This window comes from Tupaia chinensis, unplaced genomic scaffold, assembly GCF_000334495.1.
Source record: "Tupaia chinensis unplaced genomic scaffold, TupChi_1.0 Scaffold143422_1, whole genome shotgun sequence".
NCBI lineage: Eukaryota > Metazoa > Chordata > Mammalia > Scandentia > Tupaiidae > Tupaia > Tupaia belangeri.
The window spans coordinates 376353-396839 of NW_006203266.1; the positions used below are offsets into that span (position 1 = coordinate 376353).

General features: G+C 35.4%; 1 protein-coding gene and 1 non-coding gene across 2 annotated transcripts; both read left to right on the forward strand.

Moving 5' to 3' along the window:
* The first annotated feature begins 12842 nt into the window (after positions 1-12842).
* Positions 12843-12951, forward strand: LOC114005199 (U6 spliceosomal RNA). Its single transcript, XR_003547077.1, has one exon. It is a non-coding gene; the product is annotated as a U6 spliceosomal RNA (small nuclear RNA).
* Positions 12952-16116: 3165 nt separating this feature from the next.
* On the forward strand, positions 16117-17055 carry LOC102490440 (olfactory receptor 6C74-like). The gene has a single exon (XM_006163888.1). It carries the CDS (start codon positions 16117-16119, stop codon positions 17053-17055), a length of 939 nt encoding a protein of 312 aa, XP_006163950.1.
* The last annotated feature ends 3432 nt before the right edge of the window (positions 17056-20487 follow it).

Here is a 20487-nt window from a genome sequence, read left to right on the forward strand (position 1 = left end):
CCATTCTCCTTTCGGGATCTTGGGCACGCACGCACACGTGCCCGGCGTGAGTTTTAAGCCACCGGGTCCGGGACATGAACCACAGTCGACTACGTGGGAGTCCAGCGACATAGCCATTACGCTAACTGCTGGTTCCCTCCCTGATGTTCTCTTATACATTGCTAATATCACTACATTCTTTCAACATAAATTCTCTTAAATTGTTCACCCTCAAAACCTTCCACTTAATTCATTTGAGAACCTAATTTATATGATTTTTTTTTAGTATGGATGTGTCCAGAATCGAGATCACTTATTAACTCATTAAATATTAATTTATTTTCTTTTAGAATACCTAGGAAATATTTTTCGTATACCACATAATGTTATTATTTTAATAAAAATACATTATGTTATTAAAAACACAATACTGAATGCAAACACAATTATTTGTGTCTATGCTTAATTGTGAAAACTAAAAATGTCTCCACATGTCTATGTTAGTTTTAATAAAAGAGGGCTTTCTCATTTGGGAAAAAATCCTTTGTACTTTGGTCTATTTTTATTATATATACTCATATATATCAATTATATATATACTCATATATATGCATATATACTCATAAATATATATGAGCATATATATATATAATATATATATATAGGCATTTAATCTTTCAACATCTTTAATCTTGAAACATCTTTACAGCATACAGCATGGTTTTTCTCAGCACAAATGCAGTGCATATCAGCCAAAGACATTATACACATACATGATCATCACAGCCTCGGTAGACTTTCCCAATGTCACACAGCAAGCTCATAAATATATATGAGCATATATATATATAATATATATATATAGGCATTTAATCTTTCAACATCTTTAATCTTGAAACATCTTTACAGCATACAGCATGGTTTTTCTCAGCACAAATGCAGTGCATATCAGCCAAAGACATTATACACATACATGATCATCACAGCCTCGGTAGACTTTCCCAATGTCACACAGCAAGTAAACGTTACATCTCAAGTTTATATGGAGGTTTTAAATTTTAGATCCTATGCAAATAAAACCTTACATAGGCAATATTTGACTTTTTACTGCAAGAGCATTGGCATTACTGTGGAAATAAACTTGGTAATAAAAAATAGCTCTCTTAGATTATTTACAAAGTCATCATAGTTGGCAGAGAAGATGGGCTCTGTGTTACTCTAGGAACACTGGTTAATCTTATGTGTGAGATTTTCAAAATATGTTTTGATTCATACTGAACTGTTTTACATCTTGCAATGTGCCACATTTTCTATCATTAGCATCTTCTTAAACATGTTCCTTTCTCTTAGTCTGGTCTCTTCTTATATATTCCAAATGTTATGCTCAGAATAATTAATGTTTTTAGTGATTTTTTAAAGAATTATTAATTTAATTTGATTGATTTTTGTTATTTTTATTTGCTGTAGGGCTCATGTGCTCACCAGAGAGAGAGAGCCAAAGTGAGAACACAAACCACCACTTTCAGGACTGGAGTCACAGGGTCAACAATTTGGGAGTCCAGAGCTTTAACCACCAGGCCACCTGATGGCCCCTCTTCTAGTTTTACTTAAAAGACCAGTCTTTCTTAAGGGATATTTTCACTCAATATGTGAGTGTTCATGTGTCTCTCTTCAATAATAAAAAACATTTATATGTATTTAGATAACCTGTGTAAACCATGGCATTTTAGTGGTTTACATATTATTTCTTAAATGACATTCCATCATCTTCTTTCAATTTGTCTTTAGCCATGTTTTAATAACAGCTATTCAATTGTGAATTATTTTTTTCACACAAAGAACGGAAGCTAAGTAAAAGTACTGGCCGTAATTGTTGGACAAATGGTTCTCAATGCCTAGTGTGCTCTCTGCTGGTCAATTACATGTTGGACAGAGTAATGGCCAATTATATCTGTTTGTTTTTATGGAGTCTTTTTTGTTTTTTAATTGTCATTGAGCATGTGTGCTTGACAGAGATAAAACGATTGGGAGACTGGCCAGCAAGTGGTGTAATAGTTACGTCACTGGACTACCACATGTCCAACCACAGTTCGAGTCCCAGATGCGGTGACTTGAAAATCACACCAGGAAAATGTATGTGTATGCCTAAGATCCTGGAAGGAGAATGGAGGAGAAAGGAGTGTGGTGTAACCATTCCTCCTGGGAGGCGACTTTCTTGCTATCTGTCTCTCCTTCTCTCTCTCTCCAGCAAGCACCACACCCTATAGAAAAAATCTCTCAAAAATTTAATTTCTTGCTGGTGATAAATAAAAACAAAAATCCTTGACATTTAATTAAATCCGAATAAATGCAAGGTACAAAATGAAACTGTTTAATAGACAGTATCATAAGGAATTTTATATGAAAGTATCTCCTCTAGTTTAATTTTAATGAAAACAAAATCAAATCCATTCTGAGTCTACTCCAGTAACACAATATTTATCCAGGGTAAACCATTTAACTTCATGTCATCAGAAAATTGAATGACGTACTTATTCATTAAATAAATACTTAGACATTTGATAACTAATATAATATAGAACATGCTCACCAAAAACACTATAAATTATAAACGACAAAATATAACATAATAGACTGTGTCCTTACTATTTTCCTTATAAACCAAACACTTGATTTTGTGATCGAAGTATGTCTTCCCATTTTAAATATTATAGTTATTTTTAAAAAGAAATAAATTATGTTTTATAAGATGCACCTTTTCTCTTTTTTTAGAGATTTTTTGCTATAGGGCAAAAATGTATGCTCACAAAGAGGTGCAAAAAGACAGAGAGCCAGAAAGCAAGAAGTCACCCCCCGGGTGACTTTTATTCCATTCTCTCGGGATTTGAGGCACACATGCACATGAGCCCAAAGTGAGTTATTTTTTTGTTTTGTTTTGTTTTTGTTTGTTTGTGTGTTCATTTTTGGTGAGATTCTTGCTATAGGACATGTACACTCACCAGAGAGACAGAGAGAGACAAAGAGACAGAAAGCAAGAAATCACCCACTTGTAAGGATGGCCACATTGCAATCCCTTCTCCTCCATTCTTCTCTCTGGATTTTGGGCAGGCATGCACATTCATTCAATGTGAGTTTTAAGTTGCTGGGTCTGGAATTTGAACCACGGTCGACTATGTGGGAGTCTAGCAACATAACCATTACACCATCTGCTGGTCCCCCCAGCATGAGTTTTAAGTCATTGAGTATGACTCAAACCACAAATGACTATCTCAGAGTTCAGTGACATAACCATTACACCATCTGCTTGTCACAAGATGCACCTGTTTTAGGTGTACAGTTTAATAAATTTGGAAAGGTACATGTACTTGTGTAACCGGAAGAGGGGGTAGTTTGGTAATTAACTGAGTCAGGATAATTTTATCACATTACAAAACTATGGGATATGGTGCAATTTAATAAAAGAATTTAGTAAAAGAATCTCCAGTTTTATTTAATTACAAATTGCTGTCATGAAAAGAGTATCTACGGATTATTATTTGCATTATTTCTGTTATTTTCCTAAGAAGAAACTTGATCCAACAGTAAATCATATGTATTTTATTTGAATTAATTTAAATATATATGGGGATTATTTTTCTCATAAACATTGAAGAGGAAAACATCCTCAGAGAAAGAAAACACTGAGGGATGCTTCACATTTAAACAGAAACATTTTAAATGATGTGAGCAGTGGGAAATTCTGCTTGAGATGACTAAGAATAATTTAAAAACAATCACAGGACTCTATTTTAGTTCACAAACTTAGAAAGATGGAAGGCACCTCATTCACATTTTATAACAAAGAAAAAAGCTGATAAAATTAAAAATTTTTTTTTCTAGCTCCAGGGGAAAAAAAAAACAAAAACTGAGGTTTCAGTGCAAATAACCTGAATTCCAGCAAGAGGCAGGTACTAGCTAGTGGTGAGGATCACGAGCCAAACCTCTGTTTGTTTGGCAGAAAGCTCCCAAACACCATACTGGCTATAAAAAGACCATTCAGACAGAAAGGAGAGTGTGAAACTATTAAGGGTAGGTAACAAGAGGGAGTTGGCACTTTTCTAAATATTTGCCCCAGGAATCTCACCAGGGAGAAGCTGGTAAGAAGACTGTCACCATGGAGAAGCCTGAGCAAATGAAAGCAAGCACTGTTAAAATGCTTTTCATACCCATTGCTCGTATCTTATAGGGAACAAAACCAAATCTTTAAAAAATCTAAATCTGGAGTCTCGGACTTGGTGACTTGAAATTCACTCCGGGTAGGTGTGTGTGCACCCACAATGTTAAGAGAGGAATGGAGGAGAAGGGATGGCATGGCGTTCCTCCCTGCAGGGGGTGATCTCTCACTTTCTCTCTCTCTGTCTCTGTCTGGTGAGTGAACATGCCCTATTGCAAAAACTTAATTAAAAAAAGAAAAGCCTGAAGTCTTAAAAAGCAGAGCCAGTGACCAGCAGATGAAATAATGGCTACGTCGCTGGACTCCCATGTAGTCAACCACAGTTCAAGTCCTGGATATAGTGACTTAAAACTCACACCAGACATGTATGTGTGAGTGACCAATATCCTGAGAGGAGAATGGAGGAGAAAGGATTGTGGTGTGATCATCCTCCCTGGTGGGATATCTCACTTTCAGTTTCTGTCTCTCTTTCTCTGTCTCTTCACTGAGTGCACTCTCCCTATAACAAAAATCTTTCTTAAAAAAAAGCAGAATCACAGAATAGTCAGAGAGCCTGATGAAAATCTACACAGTTCTTCAGAGAGAACTGGGGTCATGGTAGAGGCATCTTCCCCCCGGAAAAGGTATAGAAATACACTGTAGACCTGACACTCAGTATGGATAAGGGGCAAAAACATGTGAAGGACAAATGGTGGAAACTATCATTCATCTTACTCTCCAAGACGCCAGCTTCTTTACGACATAAGAGACTACCTTATTTCTCTGCACCTTTACCCCTTTTATGCTAACGAGTACTGTGTAGTGATGACAATAGAACTGCAAAAGATAATTGGGAATGGTGCATGGAAAAGAACTAAAGCCAAGAAGAGGATTTTTCTGGGAACCAGCAGTTAGCTATGTCGCTGGACTCCCACGTAGTTGACCGCGGTTTGCGTCCCGGACCTGGTGGCTTAAAACTCACGCCGGACGTGTGTGCCCAAGATCTCGAGAGGAGAATGGAGGAGAAGGGATTGCGGCGTGGCCATCCCCCCTGGAGGGTGATTTCTCGCTTTCTGTCTCTCTGTCTCTCTCTCTCTGTCTGGCAAGCGCACGCGCCCTATAGCAAAAAATCTCTAAAAAGAAAAAAAAAAAAAAAGGATTTTTCTAAGACATTAAGAAAAACACTCTGGGGCCAGAGGTGGCATAGTCATTAAGGCACTGGATTCCAACATGGTCAACCTCTGTTTGACTTCCAGACCTGGAGGCTTGCAGCTAATGCTGGGCACATGTGCTTGTGTACCCAAAATTTCAGGAAAAGAATGGAGGAGAAGGAATTGTGGCATGATCATCTCCTCAGGGGATGGTTTCTCACTCTCTCTGTGTCTCTTTCTCAGGTGAGTGCACACGTCTTACAGAAAAAAAAAATTCTCTCATAAAAAAAAAGAGAGAAAGAAAAAGAAAAAGGAAAACACTCTGGCAAAATGTCTCGTGAGGTAAACACAGGATTACTAGAGCAATCTGATCTGTGGTGACTGAGAATTACCATAGCAACAATGAACTTGAAACAGAGCCAAACTCTCAATTAGATTAATGTATCAATAAAATGACCTGAAGAAATATGTAAAGAATTTCTCTGTCTGGTGAGTGAACATGCCCTATTGCAAAAACTTAATTAAAAAAAGAAAAGCCTGAAGTCTTAAAAAGCAGAGCCAGTGACCAGCAGATGAAATAATGGCTACGTCGCTGGACTCCCATGTAGTCAACCACAGTTCAAGTCCTGGATATAGTGACTTAAAACTCACACCAGACATGTATGTGTGAGTGACCAATATCCTGAGAGGAGAATGGAGGAGAAAGGATTGTGGTGTGATCATCCTCCCTGGTGGGATATCTCACTTTCAGTTTCTGTCTCTCTTTCTCTGTCTCTTCACTGAGTGCACTCTCCCTATAACAAAAATCTTTCTTAAAAAAAAGCAGAATCACAGAATAGTCAGAGAGCCTGATGAAAATCTACACAGTTCTTCAGAGAGAACTGGGGTCATGGTAGAGGCATCTTCCCCCCGGAAAAGGTATAGAAATACACTGTAGACCTGACACTCAGTATGGATAAGGGGCAAAAACATGTGAAGGACAAATGGTGGAAACTATCATTCATCTTACTCTCCAAGACGCCAGCTTCTTTACGACATAAGAGACTACCTTATTTCTCTGCACCTTTACCCCTTTTATGCTAACGAGTACTGTGTAGTGATGACAATAGAACTGCAAAAGATAATTGGGAATGGTGCATGGAAAAGAACTAAAGCCAAGAAGAGGATTTTTCTGGGAACCAGCAGTTAGCTATGTCGCTGGACTCCCACGTAGTTGACCGCGGTTTGCGTCCCGGACCTGGTGGCTTAAAACTCACGCCGGACGTGTGTGCCCAAGATCTCGAGAGGAGAATGGAGGAGAAGGGATTGCGGCGTGGCCATCCCCCCTGGAGGGTGATTTCTCGCTTTCTGTCTCTCTGTCTCTCTCTCTCTGTCTGGCAAGCGCACGCGCCCTATAGCAAAAAATCTCTAAAAAGAAAAAAAAAAAAAAGGATTTTTCTAAGACATTAAGAAAAACACTCTGGGGCCAGAGGTGGCATAGTCATTAAGGCACTGGATTCCAACATGGTCAACCTCTGTTTGACTTCCAGACCTGGAGGCTTGCAGCTAATGCTGGGCACATGTGCTTGTGTACCCAAAATTTCAGGAAAAGAATGGAGGAGAAGGAATTGTGGCATGATCATCTCCTCAGGGGATGGTTTCTCACTCTCTCTGTGTCTCTTTCTCAGGTGAGTGCACACGTCTTACAGAAAAAAAAAATTCTCTCATAAAAAAAAAGAGAGAAAGAAAAAGAAAAAGGAAAACACTCTGGCAAAATGTCTCGTGAGGTAAACACAGGATTACTAGAGCAATCTGATCTGTGGTGACTGAGAATTACCATAGCAACAATGAACTTGAAACAGAGCCAAACTCTCAATTAGATTAATGTATCAATAAAATGACCTGAAGAAATATGTAAAGAATTAATGGCTGAGAATTTTCTAAAATTGATGACAGACACAAAATCACTAATCTAAAAAGTTCAGTACCAAGCAGGACAACTGTCAAGAAAAACAAGCCTTGACATATCATATTCCAGTTGCTGAACACCAAAGACAAAGAAAATCAGTAAGAGCACTAGAGAGAAAAGTGTTTCAGAGGAAAAAGTGTAAGAATTATAGTAGACTGCAATAAGAAACCCTAAAATTGGAGAGGAAATATAATGACATTGTTAAATTCTGAAAGGCAAAAATATAAAAGATTTCTATACTCAGTAAAAATACTCTTTAAAAGAAAAAAGAAATATTTTTGTTATGCAAACAAAAACCAAAATATTTAATTACAAAAGATTTAAATTACAAGAAATGTTAAGGAAAATTTTCAGACAAAAAGAACGTGGTATTTGTCAGAATTTGGATCTATTAAAAAATAAACAAAAACGAAAAAAGGAGAGGAGAGCTAGAATTAGATAAAATTAAGATAATTTTTTTTTATATTTTAACTGTTTTAATGAGAACTTGTCTTTTAATGAAAAACAAGCAACTGCATTATATGTTTATATCTAAAAGTTAAATGTTTGATAATAAAGTCGTATAGAAGGAAAAAGAATTAGGAATATATAGCCATAGGAACACTTCATTGCATTAAAAAATGTAATATTATTTAAAGTTTGATGCATTTGGGTTAAGATGTATATGTGTACTATCAAACAACCTCTAAAAATGTAAATTATCTCACTATGTATGAGCGATAGTTTTAAAAGTTCACAGAAAATGTATATGATGAAAAAAATATACTTGTATATCAATTTTGTTCTGCACAAATAAATTCATACTTTAATTTCAATTTCCTCAAATTTTTAAAAGTACTCTTCTAAATTAAGTTACCTGAGGATATACAACAGAATAATTTATTTAGAGAGATTTTTGCTACAGAGTGCATGCACTTGTCAGAGAGACAGAGATACAAAGTGAGAAATAATCCCCAGGGCAGATAGCCATGCCACAATCCCTTATCCTCTATTCTCCTCTTGAGATTTTGGGCATGCATGCACTTGAACCTGGCTTGAGTTTTAAGCTCTGGGTCAGGACTTGAACTATGATGTGGGAGTTCAGCAATGTAAACATTATGTCATCTGCTGGCCCCATGATATAATACTAATTTTTTAAATGACCATTTAAAGTGCCAGAAGGTAGTGTAAGATGCTGAACTCCTACATGGTCAACTGTGGATTGAATCCTGGACCTGGCGGCTAGAAACTCATGCCGAGGACATGTGCGTGAGTGCCCAAAATCCTGAGAGGAGAAAGGAGGAGAGGGGGATTACAGCATAGCCATCTTGCTTGGAGGGGTTGTGAGAGTTGAGTTGATTTCAGTCTTTCTCTGTCTCTCTGGTGAGCACATGTACTCAATAGCATAAATCTCTCTCTCTCAAAAAAAAGCCCATTTAAACCAAGAGAAGTCACAGTAATAATTAAAAATGAAGAAACAAAGAGCAAATAGAAATCATTAAAAACAGAAAAAAAGGCAGTTCATTTTATTCTAACTAATACTCTATTAATTGAAAAGTGAGAGTTCTACAACACAGGTCAAAATCAAGTACTATCAGTTGAATAAAATAAAATACATTATTACATTTGCCTTATATCAGATAAACAACATAAAGCTACAGATAAGTTAAAAGTAAAAGAGATACCAGGAAAACACCAACTCAGAATCTGATGCAGCTATTACCTTCAGACAAAGTAGATTTTAAGACAAGGACTATTATCAGAGATTAGAATTGAATATACTAGTATACTAGCATAAAATATTGGTATAAGTTAAAAATGATTAAAAATTGTGAGTGGATGTGTGTGTTTGTGTGTATGTATGTTTATATGTGGGTTAGTAAATGTACATATATTACTTAGGTCTATGAACTGAGAGGGCGAGTAGCAGTGCTATCTTCGTATCAATAAGCAGACTTCATGATCAGACCTTATTGCTAAATATGATTTTCTAATAAGATGTATCAGAACTCTTGGTAGAAATTGTGGTTCTAGACCTGAGAAGGAAAATAAATACAATTTGAACATCTTCTGGTAACAGAAATAAGGAAATAATGAAAACCTTGAATAAACAGAACAAAGAAAGAAACGACAAACAGGATGGGATCATTCTGGAAAGACTCAGGATCCGGGAACCAGCAGTTGGCGTAATGGCTATGTCACTGGACTCCCACGTAGTCAACCGCGGTTCGCGTCCCAGACCCGGTGGCTTAAAACTCACGCCGGGCACGTGTACGTGCATGCCCAAGATCCTGAGAGGAGAATGGAGAAGGGATTGCGGTGTGACCATCCTCCCGGGGGGTGATTTCTGGCTTTCTGTCTCTCTGCCCCTCTCTGTCTGTCTGGCGAGCGCACGCGCCCTAAAGTGAAAACCTCTCAAAAAAAAAAAAAAAAAAAAGACTCAGGATCCAACCAGAAAGTACCATGTGGTTTCTAAACACCATTTTCCAATAACCAGAACTAAGACTTCTTTGAAAAATGAGTCTAAGACTGCAGTAGCTGCATGATAAGATAAACTTGGATAATATTATAGTCATAGAAAGCAAAAAATTGCTCAAAACCAAAAAAGATAGCATGATGAAATACTCAGGAGCCAGCATGAAGTGTTCATCAGTGAGTAGAACTAAAACAAAAATAAACCAGTGATTATATTGTTTTATAACACAGAATATACAATGCATATCCATTAGTCAATCTGATATAAAAATATTGTGTAAGCAAGTACATGTGGAAGTATAAATAAGTCTTTCCTAGAAATGTGTCTTGAATAATATTTGTAAATATCATCCATTACAGAAACCAGAAATAAATTTCTGTCCCCCAAGAATAGACTACATTCAGTAACTCACTTAAAAACAAACTTGAATGTGGAAAGAGAAACATAGTAACTAAGTGGAGAAAACTGGAAAACACCATTTTATCCAAGTGATCAAGATTAACATCACCATTAATGAATTACGCTGACATCATGTACCCAAATTGTGATTAGAGCAGTACTTTATTTTTAGAGTAATTTTTTTTTGTATGTGTGCTCACCAGAGAGACAGACAGAGAAAAAAATGAGAACCCTCCCGCCACACACACACCCAGGGGGAATGGCCGCACTGTAACCCTTTCTCCTCCATTCTCTCTTGGGATTTTGGGAATGCAAAGCTGCCAAGATTTGAGCCACAGCCAGCCGTGTAACCACTATGCAACTGTATGGACCCAAGAGAGCAGCACTTTATTTCTGTAGTCTTCCAAAAAGCTTTAGACTGAAGTCTAATTCTGAGAAAATGCCAAACAATCTCAAACTGAGAGCAACTGCACAAAATACCTGAGTTGGTGGGTTAAAACAACAGGATATATTCTTTTACAGCTCTGAAGGTTAATAGTCTAAAAATAAGGTGTCACTAGGATCATTTCTGAAGGTTCTAGGAAATAATTCTTCCTTTCCTTGCAGTTTTTGATAGTTACCAGTAGTCTTTGATGTGTGTTCCTTGGCTTCCAGCTCTATCACTCCAATTACTGTCTCCCACTATCCTCTTCACTATGTGTATGTCCTTCTCTTATTAATGGATATCAGTTATGCTGGAGTTAAGGCCCACTTTAATTAACTTTGAACTTATTTTAACTAATTACTTCTGCAAAGAGACTATCTTCAAAGAGGTCAAGTTTAACGTGTTTATAAATTTTTGGCAAACACTATTCAAACTAATAAAATTAGTTTTCAAAACTGTTAAGGTTGTGAAAATTATAAGACTAAGAAACTGGGACCAGCAGTTGGCATATTGGCCATGTTGCTGCACTCTCATGTAGTCGACCAAGGTTCAAGTCCCAGATCTGGTAGCTTAAACACATGCCGGGCACGTGTGCGTGTGTGCCCAAGACCCTCAGAGGAGAATGGAGGAGAAGGGATTGTGGCATGACCATCCCCCCTGGAGGATGATTTCTCGCTTTCTGTCTCTCTGTCTCTCTGTCTTTCTGGCGAGTGCACGTGCCCTATAGCAAAAACCTCTCAAAAAAAAAAAAAAAAAGAAAAAAGAAAGAAAGAAAGAAAGAAACTATACATTAAGACATGATGACTAAGTGCAATGTAGTAACCTTTTTGATTCTGGCATGAAAAAAGAGAAAAATGAGAAATTAGTGAAATAGGAACAACATGCATAGATGTATAGTAAGTTAATGATATTATACAGTTATTGATTTATTAATTTTGACAAATATACCATAATTAGATAAGATAAAATTATAAAAAACGGGCTGCAGTTTATACACAAACTCTACGTACTATACTATCTTTGCAACCTTGCTGAAAATTTAAGATTGTTTCCAGACATAACCTTATTTTAAAGAATAAAACTATGGAAAAAAATAAAAATAATCTCCCAAAACATAACTTAACTAAACAGAAAGTTATGGCATGTTTATTCTGTAGAAAACTCAGTATCAACATTTAAATGCTCAACACATCTATGTACAGATTCAACAAAATTCCAATAAAAATTTCAGCAGTTACCTTTCTTTTCCTTATAAACATTTAATTTCAGGAGTTTCAGACTGACAGAAACATTGTGAATATAGTAGAAGGACTCTCTATGTACATTTTATGCGGTTTTTCTTATTACCATCCTCTATTAACTTGGTATATCCAATGTAATTAGCGAATCAATGTGGATACATTATTATTAACTAACATCCTTAGTTTAATTAGATTTCATCAATTTTCTCTAGTGTACTCTTTCTGTGCCAGAGTCTGTTCCAAGATACAAGATATTCAGTCTCGTCCTTAGGCTTCTTTTGGTTGTGGCAAGACCTCAAAATTTCCTTGTTTCTTTCACAACTTGAAAGTTTGGGGGACTATCAGGTATTTTGTCAACTCTACCTTAGTTGGGATTTATAGGATTTATTTCTCAGATTATACTATTGTTATAAATTAATGCAATGAATACAGAGCATGTATTCAGTAAAAGAAAATTTATTGGTTAAAAATAAATTGTCAGTCTCATTATAGTGTACACACAGCCTTTACCAATTTGTTATTTCACTGTTGATACCAGTTTTGGGCTTCAGCAGTTCTGTTCCAGGAAAGCATATCTTAGCTGTGACTCTTTGGATTTACTAATCTCTCCTGTTTTCAGGGCTGCACCATATCTGTGCCAGCAGAACTGTGAAGTGTTCAAGAAAAGTCAGCAATTTTAAATTTATCCAGCATTTTTTATGTAAGAATAGGACTTTAAAGTTCTTTGCACGTAAAGATAAAACTGGAAATGTTTTTTTGTGTTTGTTGAAATTACAGGCTTAATTTTAAATTTAGACAGAAAGCTGAAGAATCCAGTTTCATCAACATAACTTTGGGAAAAAGTACATAATTGGAAAATCTTTATTATTTATGATTTAACATATATGTTTAGGACTTAAAAATTTTTATATATTTATCAGATAGAAACAAATGAGAGAATAACAGACATAATACTATTTATTTATATTTATATATTTTCTGTTATAAATTTTTGTATGGTAAGGTAAAATTAATAAGCATTGTCTGTTATTTAGTAAAAGAATACGGTATTGGGTGCTCGTTTCGGCAGCACATATACTAAAAAATTGGAACAATACAGGGAAGATTAATATGGTCCCTGCGCAAGGGTGACATGCAAATTCATGAAGCGTTCCATATTTTTAATGCAGACACACAAATAAGAGTTCAAAAACTAAGAAAATGGCCAACTTATTCGTAGGGACAAGTCTGGAGTTGAATATTATATCCCAGAATTCAATTAAAAAGATCAAACCACAACAGAAGACAGATTAAGTACATGAGACTGAACTGGTGAAATAGCATTCTGTGACTTTTGACTAAAATATTGCTACTTTTCTTCTAGGTTTTGTTGTCCAGTTTTAAGAGTTTTTGTCCTGTCTTGACCTCTCAATAGGTTCGTGAATCTACTATTCGAACAGAATACCAACTTGTTTCCAGGCTTTAATTTTTAATCAAATTTCTTTACCAATTCAAAACTGCTTTTCTTGAAATTACCAGCTGAACTTGCTATTGAAAGTAGATTATTTAAGAAATTGTGTGATCAATAAAATGTGGGGGGAAAAGGAATGGGAGACAACTGTAGACATCAGAGATAGTGTGAGAAGAGGGTGGGAAAGGGCAGAGGGTCAGACATAGGGGTAAATATATATATATATATATGCAATTAGAAATGGAAAATTATTGATGATAAGATACATGATTAAGCCACTATGCAGTATATTCTGGATGGAAAACCACATTTTGTATGCTGTGATGATGATTAGGGGATGAGTGTAAATTAATTAATTAAAAAAAAGTTTCAGGAGAAAAAAAAAGAATATGGTATTAGTAAAAGAGAGACAAACTAGTCAAGGATAAAGTTCCAGAATAATCTTACATGTGTACAGTAAAACAACTTCTGAAATAAATGCCAAGACAGTTCAATGATACCATTCTTTTCTCAATAAGCTATGCTGGAAAATGTGAACTTCCTTAAACAAAAATCTGAACCACAAATGCTGAGTTATTTGACAACTCATAATAGATCTACCTAAATGTGAAACTTAAAGTTTTATCATTTCTATCAACTGGTGAATGGGTATATTCATGTAATGAAACACTACACAGCAGGAAAGAAACAAACCAACAATATATGCAAAGTCATAGATGAGGCTCAAAAGCTTTAAACAAAGTGAAAAAAGCCAAGCTCAAAGCTATATACTGTATGAGTCCCTTTCCATTACATTTTGAAAAAAACAAAACAATAAAGGAATGTATGGATTCCAAGTACTGTGGGTTGGAAGTGGAGACTGACTACAAAATGCTTGAGGTAAACATGTGGATGTATTAACTGACATATTGTCATTACAAGGATGTCAGTGTTCTTATCTTTATTCTTCAGTTTTCTTCTCTGTTTGGACAGACTTTTGAAAAGCCCAAATTTTTAATGCAACATTTCACTCCCACTACAGAAAGTAGACTTCATTTTAGCATCAACATTTCAGGTTTCCCTATAGATGTCCTAATTCAGCTCTTAATTACCATTGTTAATTTGTTTTTGTTTTTAGAGTTCATGAAAATAGTCAATTAGTATCTCTTTATAATAAGCCCCAGGACCCTTAATTATTGCTGAGTAAATACTCTCATTATTAAAGAATAAAGATCTACTGAGATTTGAAGACAAAACCTTTTCTATGCAAGAAGAAGAAAAACTTAAGATGTGACCAGAATTTTTAAGAAGCAAAGAAAATATACTATTTTGACAGTAATAAATTACTTAGAGTTTTATATTTTATTTTGGGCTGAACCTAGACTTTATTTATTTTTCTTGGGGATGGGGAATCAGAAAAATATTCTGAAAATGCCCCATGAATGCTGATTAGAGTAAGAAAAAGTAAGAGAGAGATGAGAAGAAACAAAGAGACCAACAACGTGAGTGTTTCTTATTAAATATCCTTGAATTTTAATATGAACAGGTTTTTGATGAGAGTGAGGAAGCAAAAAGGAAATATGAGTTAGAAAGAAATATTTTTGAAAATTATAATCTATGTTACATTTTTGGTTAATGATACAGAATTTTATGATACATCAGCAAACAAAATCCTTGCGGTTTTCATGAAAAGTGTTTTCAGTACTTTGTTGTTTGATGAATACAATAATTGCCGTGTACAGTAATCCATTTTATTCTAAATATGTTACCTTAAGATTAAACCGATTTCAGAATTTGACAAAGAAATTATGCAATTTATGATTAAAGGTTTGATGTACATTTCTTAGTGTCTGAATTTCTCTTCTAGACTAGCCCATGAGCAATAATTCTCTGGAGGTTTTTTGTTTGTTTTGTTTTTTGTTTTGTTTTTTTTTTGGAGAGGTTTTTGCTATAGGGCGCGTGCACTTGCCAGAAAGACAGAGAGAGAGAAAGAGAAAGCGAGCAATCACACCTCAGGGGCGATGGCCACACTGCAATCCCTTCACAATCCCTTCTCCTCAAGGTATCTTGGGCACGCATGCATATGCGCCCAGCATGAGTTTAAGCCATCACCAGGTCTGGGACTCAAACCACAGTTGACTACTTGGGAGTCCAGCGATGTAGCCATTACACTATCTGCTTGTCCCTTTGAGCCTGGCCTGAATTTTAAGCTGACAGGTCTGAGACTCCAGTCAAATACATGAAAATCCAGTAATGTAACCATTACGCCATCTGCTGGTCTCTAAACTAGCTCTTTTCAAAGTAGACATATACATAAAAATACACCTTTATAAAAGAAACTGAACAGAATATGACATTAACAGTGGAGGGATTAACCAAGTTAATCTAAAAAATATTTTCTTGTGGATTCAGTAAGAGAGCAAGAGTTTTGATTAATATGATGGACAAAAATTAAACTAAAGGAGCATGCAGATATTTATGATAGAAAATAATAAACTCTTTCTCCAAAGGGAAATGATTTGAAAAGAGAATTTAAAATATGAGTAATCCAGAAAAAGATGGTAAAGGTGGTCCTAGGAAAAGCAGTTAAAACCATAGAAGAAAATACTATATGTTTAATTGAGTTATTTGATACTCATATCATTTTTTAAAAAATGATTATTTTATTTAACTTTATTTATTATTATTATCAAATTTGATCAGAGAGACAGAGAAAGAGGGAAAGTGAGAAAGCAAGCCACCAGGTCTGGGACTTGAATCGCAGCTGGCCATGTGGGAATCCAGCGCCACTTGCTGGTCCCACTCATGTGCCCTTTTAAAAATTCATACCCAGTGAAATATTTTTAAACATTACTTACATTTTTTTTTTCAGATATGATGGAATTCAGAAGTTTAACAATGAGTAACCGTACAGTAGTGACAACATTCATTCTTCTAGGACTGACGGATGATGCCAACTGGCAAAAAGTGGTTTTCCTTTTTTTATTCCTAACATACCTACTGAGTATCACAGGAAATCTCATCATTATCCTACTCACTTTATTGGATTCCCACCTCAAAACACCCATGTATTTCTTCCTTCGGAACTTTTCCTTTTTAGAAATCTCATTGACTTCTGTCTGCATCCCAAGATACCTGGTCAGCATAGTGACTATGGATAACAATATTTCCTACAATGCTTGTTTGACACAATTATTTTTTGCCATTTTCTTGGGGGCGTCAGAGTTTTTTCTGTTGGCTGCCATGTCCTATGACCGCTATGTGGCCATCTGCAAGCCCCTTCATTATGCTACAATTATGAGCAGCAGAGTTTGCAACCAGTTGGTTGTTGCCTCTTGGTTGGCTGGTTTGTTAACCATCTCTCCTGGACTTCTCATGGGCCTGAAGTTGGAATTCTGTGATGCCAATGTCATTGACCATTTTGTCTGTGACTATTCTCCTGTCCTGAAACTCTCCTGCACAGACACAGCAGTCATAGAATTGTTAAGTTTTATTTTGGCCATTGTCACACTCCTGGTTACACTGGCACTGGTAATGGTCTCTTATGCAAATATCATCAGAACAATTCTGAAGATCCCTTCTGCCCAGCAGAGGAAGAAGGCTTTTTCTACCTGTTCCTCCCACATGATTGTTGTCTCCATCTCTTATGGCAGCTGTATTTTTATGTATATTAAACCTTCTGCTGAGGAAAGGATAATTTTAAACAAGGGAATAGCAGTACTCACCACTTCAATTGCTCCTGTATTAAATCCTTTTATTTATACCTTAAGAAATAAGCAAGTGAAACAAGCTCTGCAAGACATAGTAAAAAAATGTATCTCTACTACTTTGAGATAATCGCTTGGGCTATTATAAAAGAAGATCACTAAAGTTTCTTAAAAATTGTAGCCTACATTGACTACCCTTTATTTTACTTTACATTATGATAATAACATGTCACCTATAAATAGTGATATAAACTACTGCTGGGTTTTTATACTGTTTATAAAAATTATTTATTAAATAATAATAAGTATCATCTGTATTAATGATTCTGTCTTTTGCATTGCTGGTATCACTTCATATTTGAAACTTAATTTTGCAAAAATTTTCACCCTCAAACTATTGCACTTTTTTCGAATCTAATACTTTTTTGGTTTCCTAGCATAAGATTGTCCAAAATATAGATTACTTGTAAATTATTTAAATGTAAATTAATATATTTATAAGTCTCTAGGAAAAACTTTTTTATACAATAAAATACTGTTATTTTACTGAAATATGTGATTTTCCAGAAACATAGCAGGGAGCCTAAATAGAAGTAGTTATGTTCAAGCTTAATGATGAAGCCTAAAAAAATAATCTTCAAATCTCTATGCTGGTGTGAACCAAAGGGGATTTTTCATATAGAAAGGAGGTCTTGGTACTTTGGACTAGTTTAAAGAGCCTAGGTAGAATTTCTCAATGTCACACAGCAAGTAAATGTTCCATCTTTGATTTATACGTAGGGTTTAAATTTCAGATCTTATGAAGGTAGCAACTAGACTATTCACTTTTTACTGTGAGTACATTGACATGGCTGTGGGAATAAACCTGGCAATAAACAATGGCTTACTTACAAAGTCATCCTACGTGGCAGAGAATATTGCCTATGTATCTCTAGGGACACTAGTAAATCCTATGTGTCAGATTTCCAAACTATGTCTTGATTTATACAGAACTGATTTACATCTTGCAATGTGCCATATTTTCTCTCATTAGAATATTTTTACACATGATCTTTCCTCCTCATGCAGTTTTTTCCTTTACTTTCCTAATGCTATCCTCTGAATAATTGTTGCTATTTTAGTATTTTTTAAGATATCATTCTTTCTTAAAAGACATTTTTTCAGTATGTGAGAGTTCATGTGTCTCAACATCATCATCCTAAAAATGTATATGAATATCTATCTATAATTCTGTATAGATACATGTAGAGAGAGAGACAATCTGATAAAGCTTGATATTTTATAGCTTCTAATTTAATTTCTTAAATAGCAACTCCATCATCTCTTTTTATCCTAATATGCCTTTATAGCCTAATAACAAGTAACTAATTGGTCATTATTTGTTTCACATGTAGAAGGAAAACTTAGTGAATGTAGGGGCTGGGATTAGTTTAACACATGATTCTCAAAGCCTGGCACACTATCTGGGACAGAGTAATGGTCAACTATATTTGTTAAATGAATTAATACCAACACTAGAATTATTGTATCTTTATTTTTTTTTAAAGTTGTTTCAATATCTTTCTCTGTTATACTTTGTTAGATTTCCTTGGATAGTTTTCTTTTCTATTGATAATATGAAGGATAAAAGGGTAGACAGTGGCATATGAGTAATGCAATGTCCTATGAGGTTGCTCACATTAGATGATTCTAGGTTCATATCCAGGGACCTTCCTGAACACTTGTCACATGCGTGCCTATGTCCGGGGCTGGCTGAAGTTGGGGTGCATTGTGGCATGGGGATACTGTTAAGCATTGGGGAAGCATGTTTCTCTGTTTCTTCCTCTTTATAGCTCTTCTTAGTGGAGGAAAGAAATTTAAAGAAAGGAACCATAAGGCATATTTTAAATATCTTGAAAGAGCAATATATTTTAGTCAAGGTTCTTTTTAATTACCTTCCTCAACTTACTCTGATAATTTTAATTATAATTTTGCATCTAACTATAAATTTGCTTGTGACAATCATAAATATTTTTATGAGTATTTATATCTATTACCTATTTATGGTGCATCTAGTCTATCTTTTATCTATCTTTCTCTTTTTTAATTATATTTTGCTTTTAAATTCCATTCTTCAATGTAGTTATCTAGTTTTATCTCTACTTTTATATTCTTTATTTTTTCTCTTAGAAGAATACTTAGTTACACATTTTGTTTACTGTTTTCTACAAATGTTAGGGTTTTTTTTTTTTTTAAGAGGTTTTTGCTATAGGGCGCATGTGCTCACCAGAGAGACAGAGAGACAGAAAGCGAGAAATCACCAACCCCCACCCCAGGGAATGGCTACACCGCAGTCCCTCTTCCTCCATTCTCCTCTCAGGATCTTGGGCACACACACACACACACATGCACCTGGCATGAATTTAAGCCACTGGGTCTGGAACTCGAACCGTGGTTGACTACGTGGGAATCCAGCAATGTAGCCATTATGCTATCTGCCAGCCCCAGCATAAATGTTAATTTTTTTGGAATTTAAAAATATTATGAATTATAAGAAAGCTTTTTGTTTGTTTTCTAGCACAGCTCTGACATTCTATAAAATCAGATTTATGAGTTTCACTTATAATTTCATTATAGTTGAAATATTTTAGAACTTTCTTACATAGTCCCTCATTTTCTAAACCTTTTATTATAGTCTTATTTATTTTTATTTATCATTATTGCTGTCATTGTTAGATTAATTCTTTTACATGGCTTTATGTTTCACATACACATTTTTTCTCTTTTTTTTAAACAATACTGTATCAGAATGGACACACAATCTCTCAAACATTTTTTCTGGACTTGATTTTTTTTTTCTTTCTTTCTTTCTTTTTTTTTTTTTTTTTTTTTTTTTTTTTTGGTGTTTTTTTATTTTCAGTGTTTTTTTTTGCCAGACAGACAGAGAGAGACAGAGAGACAGAAAGCGAGAAATCACCCCCCAGAGGGAATGGACATGCCGCAATCCCTTCTCCTTCATTCGCCTCTCGGGATCTTGGGCACGCACGCACACGCTCCCGGCGTGGGTTTTAAGCCACTGGGTCCCGGACACGAAGCGTGGTCGATTACGTGGGAGTCCAGCGACATAGCCATTATGCTAACTGCTGGTCCCATCCATTTCTAATTTTTTCAACTGTGGTGGCTAAAACTCACGCCAGGTGCATGTGCGTGCATGCCCAAGATCCCAAGAGGAGAATGGAGGAGAAGGGATTGATTGCTGCGTAGCCATCCCCACAGGGGTGTAGGGGGTGATTCCTCAATTTCTATCCCTCTGTCTTCTCTGTCTTTCTGGCGAGCGCACGTGTCCTATAGCAAAAACCTCTCAAAAAAATAAAATAAGATAACTTTCAATTTTATTTCTTTACAAATTACTGTAATAAAGATAACAATGTCTGCAGACTATTATTGCTAGTTACTTATTATTATCCTGTACAGATAGTTATTTCAAGAGTAAATTATATGTATTTCATTTGAATAACTTTAAGTAAATACAGATTTTTTTCCTCATGACAATTCTAAAGAAAAAAGAAATCCTCAGATATAG